Source organism: Coregonus lavaretus, assembly GCF_964263955.1.
Source record: "Coregonus lavaretus genome assembly, contig: HAP1_SCAFFOLD_3079, whole genome shotgun sequence".
In the NCBI taxonomy this organism is placed as follows: domain Eukaryota; kingdom Metazoa; phylum Chordata; class Actinopteri; order Salmoniformes; family Salmonidae; genus Coregonus; species Coregonus lavaretus.
The window spans coordinates 45,001-58,464 of record NW_028157404.1 but is presented as its reverse complement, the minus strand read 5'-3'; the positions used below and the strand labels follow the sequence as shown (position 1 = coordinate 58,464).

Genomic DNA, 13,464 nt, shown 5'->3' with positions numbered 1-13,464 from the left:
CTATCACTAACACTTTTACTATCACTAACAGTAACACTATCACTTTTACTAACACTATCACTATCACTAACACATTATCACTAACACACTATCACTAACACTAATACTATCACTAACACACTATCAATCTATTAACCATTAGAGCTACTGTACTTCTCTATCGCTCCCAATTCATTTAAATTCAATAAGCTTTATTGGCATGACGTAACAATGTACATATTGCCAAAGAATACTTTGGATATTAAGTGATACACAGAGGACCAAACCCACATACACCTCAGACCAGAAACCCTATCTCTACTATCAGAGTATAAACACACCTCAGAACAGAAACCCTATCTCTACTATCAGAGTATAAACACACCTCAGACCAGAAACCCTATCTCTACTGTCAGAGTATAAACACACCTCAGAACAGAAACCCTATCTCTACTATCAGAGTATAAACACACCTCAGAACAGAAACCCTATCTCTACTATCAGAGTATAAACACACCTCAGACCAGAAACCCTATCTCTACTATCAGAGTATAAACACACCTCAGACCAGAAACCCTATCTCTACTATCAGAGTATAAACACACCTCAGACCAGAAACCCTATCTCTACTATCAGAGTATAAACACACCTCAGACCAGAAACCCTATCTCTACTATCAGAGTATAAACACACCTCAGAACAGAAACCCTATCTCTACTATCAGAGTATAAACACACCTCAGACCAGAAACCCTATCTCTACTATCAGACAGAAACCCTATCTCTACTATCAGAGTATAAACACACCTCAGAACAGAAACCCTATCTCTACTATCAGAGTATAAACACACCTCAGAACAGAAACCCTATCTCTACTATCAGAGTATAAACACACCTCAGAACAGAAACCCTATCTCTACTATCGGAGTATAAACACTCAGAACAGAAACCCTATCTCTACTATCAGAGTATAAACACACCTCAGAACAGAAACCCTATCTCTACTATCAGAGTATAAACACACCTCAGAACAGAAACCCTATCTCTACTATCAGAGTATAAACACACCTCAGAACAGAAACCCTATCTCTACTATCAGAGTATAAACACACCTCAGAACAGAAACCCTATCTCTACTATCAGAGTATAAACACACCTCAGACCAGAAACCCTATCTCTACTATCAGAGTATAAACACACCTCAGAACAGAAACCCTATCTCTACTATCAGAGTATAAACACACCTCAGACCAGAAACCCTATCTCTACTATCAGAGTATAAACACACCTCAGAACAGAAACCCTATCTCTACTATCAGAGTATAAACACACCTCAGACCAGAAACCCTATCTCTACTATCAGAGTATAAACACACCTCAGACCAGAAACCCTATCTCTACTATCAGAGTATAAACACACCTCAGACCAGAAACCCTATCTCTACTATCAGAGTATAAACACACCTCAGACCAGAAACCCTATCTCTACTATCAGAGTATAAACACACCTCAGAACAGAAACCCTATCTCTACTATCAGAGTATAAACACACCTCAGAACAGAAACCCTATCTCTACTATCAGAGTATAAACACACCTCAGACCAGAAACCCTATCTCTACTATCAGAGTATAAACACACCTCAGAACAGAAACCCTATCTCTACTATCAGAGTATAAACACACCTCAGAACAGAAACCCTATCTCTACTATCAGAGTATAAACACACCTCAGAACAGAAACCCTATCTCTACTATCAGAGTATAAACACACCTCAGACCAGAAACCCTATCTCTACTATCAGAGTATAAACACACCTCAGACCAGAAACCCTATCTCTACTATCAGAGTATAAACACACCTCAGACCAGAAACCCTATCTCTACTATCAGAGTATAAACACACCTCAGACCAGAAACCCTATCTCTACTATCAGAGTATAAACACACCTCAGAACAGAAACCCTATCTCTACTATCAGAGTATAAACACACCTCAGACCAGAAACCCTATCTCTACTATCAGAGTATAAACACACCTCAGACCAGAAACCCTATCTCTACTATCAGACAGAAACCCTATCTCTACTATCAGAGTATAAACACACCTCAGACCAGAAACCCTATCTCTACTATCAGAGTATAAACACACCTCAGAAACTGATTGAAAATTGAAAATAAACTTTTCTGCTGGTCTGTTTTTTTATCTGTCCAATGAATGGACGGATGGATGGACTGATTGATTTACCTTTATCATGCTGAACTGTCAAGGTCAATGTCCACACACATTAACTCCTCCACCCTTTGTCTGTCTGTCTGTCTGTCTCCAGGTGATCTCCCAGCTGAGGATACTGAGCCGCTCGGAAGCAGCAGGATCAAAGTTCGACAGAGAGATCTGGTCCAATGGCCTCTCTCCTGTCCTCAACCTATGGAAGAAACTCAACCAGGTAACTCTCTCTCTCTCTCTTTCTCTCTCCCTCTCTGCTCGCTCCTCTTTCTACCTGAACAGCTGCTGTGAGTTTGTCTGTGCGTGCTTGCTTGCTAATGTGTGTGTTGGCCGATGGCTGCTCACTCCTCGGTTTTGCTAGTGTATGCAGTTGCTTAGAAACCACCACCTTTCAAATCACTGAAATGTCCCCTTTTGTGTTAAATAATTTAGCCCTTCTCTCTCTCTCTCTCCCTCCTCATTCACCGCTTTCTCTCTCTCTCTTTCTCTCTCTCTCTCTCTCTTCCCCCCCTCCATTAGTGTATGTCTTGTTCTGTGGGCCTGAAAACATTATATGTTATGTGTATCGTACGTGTACTGTTGATGTACATGTGTCCTCCTAGTCTCACATCTGCTGTTGTTGTCTGTTGATTGGTCATTGAGGTGACTGAAGTGTTTTCTGATTGGCTATAATAAGGTCTGTCTTTAGGAGACAGAAGAGAATAGGAGACTGGACTTAGTTTTTTCTTTGTAAACAACCTTATTTTATGTTAATGATACCCCAGGAGCCATTAATTTGTTTTGTCGTGTCTCCTCTGCCCAATTTGTCTGTCTTTAAGTAAATGCTTCATCCTTAACTGGGTGTGGATTCACCAGAGCATTGAGGTGCAAAATCCCCAAATATTTGAACAGTCATGCACCACCACCACTGCTGATTCTGATATATCTGTGGATATGGAGGTGTTTTTCACTTGGGTCCATACTAACAGTTGTTCTCTGTGGATATGGAAGTGTTTGTCTCTTGGGTCCATACAAACAGTGGTTCTCTGTGGAAACGGAAGTGTTTGGCACTCGGGTCCATACTAACAGTGGTTCTCTGTGGATATGGAAGTGTTTATCACTTGGGTCCATACTAACAGTGGTTCTCTGTGGATACGGAAGTGTTTGTCACTTGGGTCCATACTAACAGTGGTTCTCTGTGGATACGGAAGTGTTTGTCACTTGGGTCCATACTAACAGTGGTTCTCTGTGGATACGGAAGTGTTTGGCACTCGGGTCCATACTAACAGTGGTTCTCTGTGGATATGGAAGTGTTTATCACTTGGGTCCATACTAACAGTGGTTCTCTGTGGATACGGAAGTGTTTGTCACTTGGGTCCATACTAACAGTGGTTCTCTGTGGATACGGAAGTGTTTGTCACTTGGGTCCATACTAACAGTGGTTCTCTGTGGATACGGAAGTGTTTGTCACTTGGGTCCATACTAACAGTGGTTCTCTGTGGATACGGAAGTGTTTGTCACTTGGGTCCATACTAACAGGGGTTCTCTGTGGATCCAGAAGTGTTTATCACTTGGGTCCATACTAACAGTGGTTCTCTGTGGATCCAGAAGTGTTTGTCACTTGGGTCCATACTAACAGTGGTTCTCTGTGGATACGGAAGTGTTTGTCACTTGGGTCCATACTAACAGTGGTTCTCTGTGGATCCAGAAGTGTTTATCACTTGGGTCCATACTAACAGTGGTTCTCTGTGGATACGGAAGTGTTTGTCACTTGGGTCCATACTAACAGTGGTTCTCTGTGGATACGGAAGTGTTTGTCACTTGGGTCCATACTAACAGTGGTTCTCTGTGGATCCAGAAGTGTTTGTCACTTGGGTCCATACTAACAGTGGTTCTCTGTGGATCCAGAAGTGTTTGTCACTTGGGTCCATACTAACAGTGGTTCTCTGTGGATACGGAAGTGTTTGTCACTTGGGTCCATACTAACAGTGGTTCTCTGTGGATCCAGAAGTGTTTATCACTTGGGTCCATACTAACAGTGGTTCTCTGTGGATACGGAAGTGTTTGTCACTTGGGTCCATACTAACAGTGGTTCTCTGTGGATCCAGAAGTGTTTGTCACTTGGGTCCATACTAACAGTGGTTCTCTGTGGATCCAGAAGTGTTTGTCACTTGGGTCCATACTAACAGTGGTTCTCTGTGGATACGGAAGTGTTTGTCACTTGGGTCCATACTAACAGTGGTTCTCTGTGGATACGGAAGTGTTTGTCACTTGGGTCCATACTAACAGTGGTTCTCTGTGGATCCAGAAGTGTTTGTCACTTGGGTCCATACTAACAGTGGTTCTCTGTGGATCCAGAAGTGTTTGTCACTTGGGTCCATACTAACAGTGGTTCTCTGTGGATCCAGAAGTGTTTGTCACTTGGGTCCATACTAACAGTGGTTCTCTGTGGATCCAGACGTGTTTGTCACTTGGGTCCATACTAACAGTGGTTCTCTGTGGATCCAGAAGTGTTTGTCACTTGGCTCCATACTAACAGTGGTTCTCTGTGGATCCAGAAGTGTTTGTCACTTGGGTCCATACTAACAGTGGTTCTCTGTGGATCCAGACGTGTTTGTCACTTGGGTCCATACTAACAGTGGTTCTCTGTGGATCCAGAAGTGTTTGTCACTTGGCTCCATACTAACAGTGGTTCTCTGTGGATCCAGAAGTGTTTGTCACTTGGGTCCATACTAACAGTGGTTCTCTGTGGATCCAGAAGTGTTTGTCACTTGGGTCCATACTAACAGTGGTTCTCTGTGGATCCAGACGTGTTTGTCACTTGGGTCCATACTAACAGTGGTTCTCTGTGGATCCAGAAGTGTTTGTCACTTGGGTCCATACTAACAGTGGTTCTCTGTGGATCCAGAAGTGTTTGTCACTTGGGTCCATACTAACAGTGGTTCTCTGTGGATCCAGAAGTGTTTGTCACTTGGGTCCATACTAACAGTGGTTCTCTGTGGATCCAGAAGTGTTTGTCACTTGGGTCCATACTAACAGTGGTTCTCTGTGGATCCAGAAGTGTTTGTCACTTGGGTCCATACTAACAGTGGTTCTCTGTGGATCCAGAAGTGTTTGTCACTTGGGTCCATACAAACAGTGGTTCTCTGTGGATACGGAAGTGTTTGTCACTTGGGTCCATACTAACAGGGGTTCTCTGTGGATCCAGAAGTGTTTGTCACTTGGGTCCATACTAACAGTGGTTCTCTGTGGATCCAGAAGTGTTTGTCACTTGGCTCCATACTAACAGTGGTTCTCTGTGGATCCAGATAATGTATTCAGTGTGTGTCCCTGTGTTGTTTACTCCAATATAATTCAAGTCTCTGTAAAGCTGATTAAGTTTCTTCATCTTGTGTGTGTATTCCCTCTTTTTGTAACCATTCCCCCTGTTAGTCTCTCATGTGGGTAATGAGTTTATTTAATGATTCATGTTGCTATAGTGGAGGAGTGTTGGTATGTTGCGGACGTCATTGTTCTTTCTTCAGGACCAGGCTATGACATCATTACTATATATTATTTTCTGAGAGTAAGAATAGGCTACACCTACACACACACCGTTGTTATGTTTGATATCAATACGAGAATTATGCATTGTGTTAATGTTTTTTTTATATGGGTGTCGCTTGACATCCCAGAATCTTGGGCAGCACCCCGCTGGTTTTAATTAATGGCGGGTCCCTCATCGGATCCCTGTAAAACCTCATTAGCATATCTTACCCAGCCTGCACCAGGGGGAGAGAATACAACACAAACAACAGAAAGAATAATAGAGGGGAAGGAGGACAGTATCTCTGTTTTATTGTCTTATGAGAGAGTGATCCTGTCAATACAGGAGTTTTTGCTAAATGAATTCACTCCTTTCTCTCTGTGACTTTGGGAGGGAGTCGAGGAGATCATTGGTTTGCATATTATGTTGTTCACTGGTTTCACTGTAAACATGAAACACAACACTTTGACGACTCTTTTTGGTGTGTGTGCGTGTGCGTGCGTGTGTGTGGGTGTAGTGTGCGTGCGTGTGTGTGTAGTGTGTGCGTGAGTGTGTGTGTGTGTGTTTGTGTAGTGCGAGCCTGTGTGTGTCAAGCCCAGCCCCCTGACGGTACCAGATATGAATGCTCCATTCCATTGGTCAGTCTACAGTGGTGTATTAACCAGCTCAACAAGGACTAGCAACTAATGACCAGCTAATTACTCCTCCTACTACCTCCTAGCAGCTAGCTAATCACCTCTCTAGTAATCTCCTATTAATCATCTGTTGGCATTAAGCTAGGGGGGTGGCATGCATTTTACACAGCAACTGGGACTAGTTAGTCATTTAGATACAAGTCATTTAATTATCCTCTCTCTCTTTCTCTTCATCTCTCTCTCTCTCTCTCTCTCTCTCTCTCTCTCTCTCTCTCTCTCTCTCTCTCTCTCTCTCTCTCTCTCGGTCTATCTATCTATCACTCTCTCTCAGGGCTCATCTCTCATCCATCAAAAAGTTGCCCCACCCACTGAAGGTCAGGGGTCACCTGTCTTGTCCTTCATTGTTCTGGAACAGTTCAATGCTATCCGATTGGTCCAGGGGATCCACCAGTCCCTGGCTGCACTGAGTAAGGTGATCAGAGGGACTTCGCTGCTCACTGCTGACGTCCACAAACTGGCCACTGCTCTACTCAACCAGGAGGTACTGTGTGCGTGTGTGTTACCAAACCAAATCAAATCCAATTTTATTTGCCACATGCGCCGAATACAACAGGTGTAGACCTTACAGTGAAATGCTTACTTACAAGCCCTTAACCAACAATGCAGTTTTAAGAAAAGAAAAAAAAAGTGTTATGTAAAAAATAGATAACAAAAAAATAGAGTCAATGTGCGGGGGCACCGGTTAGTCGAGGTAATTTAGGTAATATGTACATCTGGGTAGAGTTAAAGTGACTATGCATAGATAATTATCAGAGAGTAGCTGTAGCGTAAAAGAGGGGAGGGGGGGCAATGCAAATAGTCTGGGTAGCCATGATTAGCTGTTCAGGAGTCTTATGGCTTGGGGGTAGAAGCTGTTGAGAAGCCTTTTGGACCTAGACTTGGCGCTCCGGTACCGCTTGCCGTGCGGTAGCAGAGAGAACAGTCTATAACTAGGGTGGCTGGAGTCTTTGACAATTTTTTAGGGCCTTCCTCTGACACCGCCTGGTATAGAGGTCCTGGATGGCAGGAAGCTTGGCCCCAGTGATGTACTGGGCCGTACGCACTACCCTCTGTAGTGCCTTGCGGTCGGAGGCCGAGCAGTTGCCATACCAGGCAGAGATGCAACCAGTCAGGATGCTCTCGATGGTGCAGCTGTATAACTTTTTGAGGATCTGAGGACCCATGCCAAATCTTTTCAGTCTCCTGAGGGGGAATAGGCTTTGTCGTGCCCTCTTCACGACTGTCTTGGTGTGTTTGGACCATGATAGTTTGTTGGTGATGTGGACACCAAGGAACTTGAAGCTCTCAACCTGTTCCACTACAGCCCCGTCGATGAGAATGGGGGCGTGCTCAGTCCTCTTTTTTTTTCCTGTAGTCCACAATCATCTCCTTTGTCTTGATCACGTTGAGGGAGAGGTTTTTATCCTGGCACCACATGGCCAGGTCTCTGACCTCCTCCTTATAGGCTGTCTCATCGTTGTCGGTGATCAGGCCTACCACTGTTGTGTCGTCGGCAAACTTAATGATGGTGTTGGAGTCGTGCCTGGCCATGCAGTCATGGATGAACAGGAAGTACATGAGGGGCCCCCGTGTTGAGGATCAGCGTGGCAGATGTGTTGTTACCTACCCTTACCACCTGGGGGCGGCCCATCAGGAAGTCCAGGATCCAGTTGCAGAGGGAGGTGTTTAGTCCTAGGGTCCTTAGCTTAGTGATGAGCTTTGAGGGCACTATGGTGTTGAACGCTGAACTGTAGTCAATGAATAGCATTTTCACGTAGGTGTTCCTCTTGTGCAGATGGGAAAGGGCAGTGTGGAGTGCAATAGAGATTGCATCATCTGTGGATCTGTTGGGGTGGTATGCAAATTGGAGTGGGTCTAGGGTTTCTGGGATAATGGTGTTGATGTGAGCCATGACCAGCATTTCAAAGCACTTCATGGCTACAGACGTGAGTGCTACGGGTAGGTAGTCATTTAGGCAAGTTATCTTAGTGTTCTTGGGCACATGGACTATGGTGGTCTGCTTGAAACATGTTGGTATTACAGACTGTCTGGGACATGTTGAAAATGTCAGTGAAGACACTTGCCAGTTGGTCAGCGCATGCTCGGAGTACACGTCCTGGTTATCCGTCTGGCCCTGCGGCCTTGTGAATGTTGACCTGCTTAAAAGTCTTACTCGAATCGGCTACGGAGAGCGTGATCACATAGTCATCCAGAACAGCTGATGCTCTCATGCGTGCTTCAGTGTTGCTTGCATCGAAGTGAGCATAGAAGTGATTTAGCTTGTCTGGTAGGCTTGTGTCACTGGGCAGCTCGCGATTGTGCTTCCCATTGTTGTCTGTAATAGTTTTCAAGCCCTGCCACATCCGACGAGCGTCAGAGCCGGTGTAGTACGATTCAATCTTAGTCCTTTATTGACTCTTTGCCTGTTTGATGGTTCGTCGGAGGGCATAGCGGGATTTCTTATAAGCGTCCGGGTTAGAGTCCCGCTCCTTGAAAGCGGCAGCTCTACCCTTTAGCTCAGTGCGGATGTTGCCTGTAATCCATGGCTTCTGGTTGAGGTATGTACGTACGGTCACTGTGGGGACCACGTCATCGATGCACTTATTGATGAAGCCAGTGACTGATGTGGTGTACTCCTCATTGCTATCGGAAGAATCCCGGAACATATTCCAGTCTCTGCTAGCAAATCAGTCCTGTAGCTTAGCATCTGCGTCATCTGACCACTTCCTTATTAACCGAGTCACTGGTGCTTCCTGCTTTAGTTTTTGCTTATAAGCAGGAATCAGGAAGATAGAGTTATGGTCAGATTTGCCAAATGGAGGGCGAGGGAGAGCTTTGTATGCGTCTCTGTGTGTGGAGTAAAGGTGGTCTAGAGTTTTTTTTCCTCTGGTTGCACATTTAACATGCTGGTAGAAATTAGGTAGAACGGATTTAAGTTTCCCTGCATTAAAGTCCCCGGCCACTAGGAGCGCTGCCTCTGGATTAGCGTTTTCCTGTGTACTTATGGCCTTATACAGCTCATTGAGTGCAATCTTAGTGCCAGCATCGGTTTGTGGTGGTAAATAGACAGCTACGAAAAATATAGATGAAAACTCTCTTGGTAAATAGTGTGGTCTACAGCTTATCATGAGATACTTTACCTCAGGCGAGCAAAACCTCGAGACTTCCTTAGTATTAGATTTCAGCTGTTGTTTACAAATATACATACCCTTGTCTTACCGGAGTCAGCCGTTCTATCCTGCCGATGTAGCGTATATCCCACCAGCTGTATGTTATCCATGTCGTCGTTCAGCCACGACTCGGTGAAACATAAGATATTACAGTTGTTAATGTCCCGTTGGTAGGATAACCTTTAATCTTAGGTAGTCCAATTTATTTTCAAATGATTGAACATTGGATTGATGGAAGAGGCAGTTTACTCGCTCGCCGTCGGATCCTTACAAGGCACCCTGACCTATGTCCACGATATCTCAGTCTCTTTCTCATGCAAATGATAGGGATTTGGGCCTTATCGGGTGTCTGTAGAATATCCTTCGCGTCCGACTCATTGACGAAAAAATCTTTGTCCAATACGAGGTGAGTAATCGCTGTCCTGTTATCCAGAAGCTCTTTTTGGTCATAAGAGACGGTGGCAGAAACATTATGTACAGAATAAATTACAAATAATGCGAAAAAACACACATAATAGTACAATTGGTTAGAGGGCTGTAAAACAGCAGCCATCTTCTCTGGCGCCATTAACTAATCCCATGGGCTTGGCATCAGACCATCACAGCCCTTCGGTAATGTTCCGTAATAAACCATTTATAAGGCATTTATAAAGTGAGCGTTCACCATGCGTTAATCATTACTCCCACATTTATATACCATTTACTAATCATTAGTAAGTATTTTTGCAGCCCCTAATCTAAAGTGAGCGCTATTAAATGCTTCATAAATACTTTATAAATGTTTTGAGTGACCAGTGTAATTTCCCAGCAGTACCTGGGGAAAATAATAACCCCACAACACAGGATATTTAAGGAAATACACAACATGACCAACATGCTCGTCGAACATCTCATTCCAAAATCATGGGCATTAATATGGAGTTGGTCCCTCCTTTGCTGCTATAACAGCCTCCACTCTTCTGGGAACGCTTTACACTAGATGTTGGAACATTGCTGCGGGGACTTGCTTCCATTCAGCCACAAGAGCATTAGTGAGGTCGGGCACTGATGTTGGGCGATTAAGCCTGGCTCGCAGTCGGTGTTCCAATTCATCCCAAAGGTGTTCGATGGGGTTGAGGTCAGGGCTTTGTGCAGGCCAGTCAAGTTCTTCAACACCGATCTCGACAAACCATTTCTGTATGGACCTCGCTTTGTGCATGGGGGCAGTGTCATGCTGAAACAGGAAAGGGCCTTCCCCAAACTGTTGCCCCAAAGTTGGAAGCACAGAATCGTCTAGAATGCTGTAGCGTTAAGATTTCCTTTCACTGGAACTAAGGGGCCTAGCCCAAACCATTAAAAACAGCCCCAGACCATTATTCCTCCTCCACCAGACTTTACAGTTGGCACTATGCATTGGGGCAGGTAGCGTTCTCCTGGCATCCGTCAAACACAGATTAGTCCATCGGACTGCCAGATAGTGAAGCGTTATTCATCACTCCAGATAATACGTTTCCACTGCTCCAGAGTCCAATGGCGGCGAGTGTGAGTGTTGCGACCAAGGACAGACGATTATTATGCGCCACGCCCTTCAGCACTCAGCGGTCCTGTTCTGTGAGCTTGTGTGGCCTACCACTTCGCGGCTGTGCCTTTGTTGCTCCTAGACGTTTCCACTTCACAATAACAGCACTTACAGTTGACCGGGGCAGCTCTAGCAGGGCAGAAATGTGAAGAACTGACTTGTTGGAAACAGTGCCACGTTGAAAGTCACTGACCTCTTCAGTAAGGCCATTCTACTGCCAATGTTTGCATGTTTGTGTGCTCGATTTTTCTTATCTCTCCTTCCCTCTTTCTTATCTCTCTTTCCCTCTTTCTTATCTCTCTTTCTTATCTCTCCTTCCCTCTTTCTTATCTCTCTTTCCCTCTTTCTTATCTGTCCTTCCCTCTCCTTCCCTCTTTCTTCTCTCTTTTTCCCATCTCTCTTTCCCTCTTTCTTATCTCTCCCATCTCTCTTTCCCTATTTCTTATCTCTCCTTCCCTCTTTCTTATCTCTCCTTCCCTCTCCTTCCCTCTTTCTTATCTCTCTTTCCCATCACTCTTACCCTCTTTCTTATCTCTCCTTCCCTCTTTTTTCCCCCCTTCTTTTTTTTTTTTTTACCTTTATTTAACTAGGCAAGTCAGTTAAGAATAGATTCTTATTTACAATGAAGACCTACCCCCGCTGGGCAAATTGTGCGCCTCCCTATGGGACTCCCAATTATGGCCCGATTGTGATACAGCCTGGAATAGAACCAGGGTCTGTAGTGACGCCTCTAGCACTGAGCTGCAGTGCCTTAGACCGCTGCGCCACTCAGGAGCCCTCTTTCTAATCTCTCCTTCCCTCTTTCTTATCTCTCCTTCCCTCTTTCTTATATCTCCTTCCCTCTTTCTTATCTCTCCTTCCCTCTTTCTAATCTCTCCTTCCTTCTGGTCTTCTCTCTGTTCTTGTTATCTGTTCTGCGGGACTGAGACTGCTGATGGGTCTGATGATGAGACGGCCCCGTGTTTGACTCAAGGCGCTTGATTATTTTAAAATTCTCTTCTGTGATTGGAGGAGCAGAGTTAGCCAGTTGGAGTCATTTCCCACTGCCCCACCTCTACTTTGATCCCACAGACAACATTAGTGAAGAGATACACTTTGACGTACTGTTCCAAAAACACACTCTCACACACATACACACTCACCCCTCCTTCCATGTGCTCTCCACACACTCTCACCCCTCCTTTAGTGATTTGGACACCTTGAAGGCTGGGATAAGGAGAGAGGAAAGGAGGGAGAGGCAGATAGGGAGGAAGGAAGGGAGGAGGGGGATAGATTTGGCTGTTTGCCGCCTCTCCCTCCCCTTCCCATAATCCTGTGAGAGCTGCCTTAAATGCTGTCATCCCTCTCTCTCTTTCTTTCTTTCTTTCTCTCTCTCTCAATTCAATTCATTTACATTACATTTACGTCATTTAGCAGACGCTCTTATCCAGAGCGACTTACATTATATATTTTTTTTTCATACCCCCTGTGGGAATCGAACCCACAACCCTGGCGTTGCAAACACCATGCTCTATCAACTGAGCTACATCCCTGCCGGCCATTCCCTCCCCTACCCTGGACGACGCTGGGCCAATTGCGCGCCGCCCCATGGGTCTCCCGGTCACGGCCGGCTACGACAGAGCCTGGATTCGAACCAGGATCTCTAGTGGCACAGCTAGCACTGCGATGCAGTGCCTTAGACCACTGCGCCACTCAGGAGACTAATTCATCAACTCCTCATCAACTTTCTCTCTCTCTCTCTCTCTCTCTCTCTCTCTCTCTCTCTCTCTCTCTCTCTCTCTCTCTCTCTCTCTCTCTCTCTCTCTCTCTCTCTCTCTCTCTCTCTCTCTCTCTCTGTGTCTGTCTCTCTGTCTGTCTCTCCTCATCTCTCTCTCTCGCTCTTGCTCTCTCTGGTCCTTACTATGAGCTAGGCTGGGCTGGGCTGGGCTAGGCTGAGCTGGGTAGAGGAGAGCAGAGACTGACAGGCAGCCGTTTAGCTCTGCTAAAGACTCTAAGCCAGAGAAACACTAGAGTTAGAGTGTGTGTGTGTGTGTGAGAGTGTAGTCTCTAGGGGCACAGCTTTGATCTCTTCCTAATAGCATATGGAATAAGACCTGCTACTCCTAACCTGCTCTGGGAGTTAAAGCTCTGGAAAGTGAGCCCTTCATTTTAGAACACACACACACACACACAGACAGACAGACAGACAGACAGACAGACAGACAGACACACACACACACACACACACACACACACACACACACACACACACACACACACACACACACACACACACAGACAGACAGACAGACAGACAGACACATCAAGAGCAGCAGCAGAGGAAAAAATGAATCCTGTTCTCTCTCTCCTCTGTCA

The 13,464-nt window shown here is 45.1% G+C and overlaps 1 protein-coding gene across 1 annotated transcript in view; it reads left to right on the top strand.

The window, feature by feature from the left end:
- Positions 1–2,305: 2,305 nt before the first annotated feature.
- Positions 2,306–13,464, top strand: part of LOC311125476 (cytoplasmic dynein 2 heavy chain 1-like) — a gene marked incomplete at its 5' end in the record, with an annotated part of 18,088 nt that continues 6,929 nt past the window's right edge. The window contains 2 exons of the mRNA XM_084199527.1: positions 2,306–2,422; positions 6,674–6,883. Of these exons, the coding sequence (XP_084055653.1) occupies positions 2,306–2,422; positions 6,674–6,883 (327 nt within the window). The remainder of the gene's footprint in view (positions 2,423–6,673; positions 6,884–13,464) is intronic.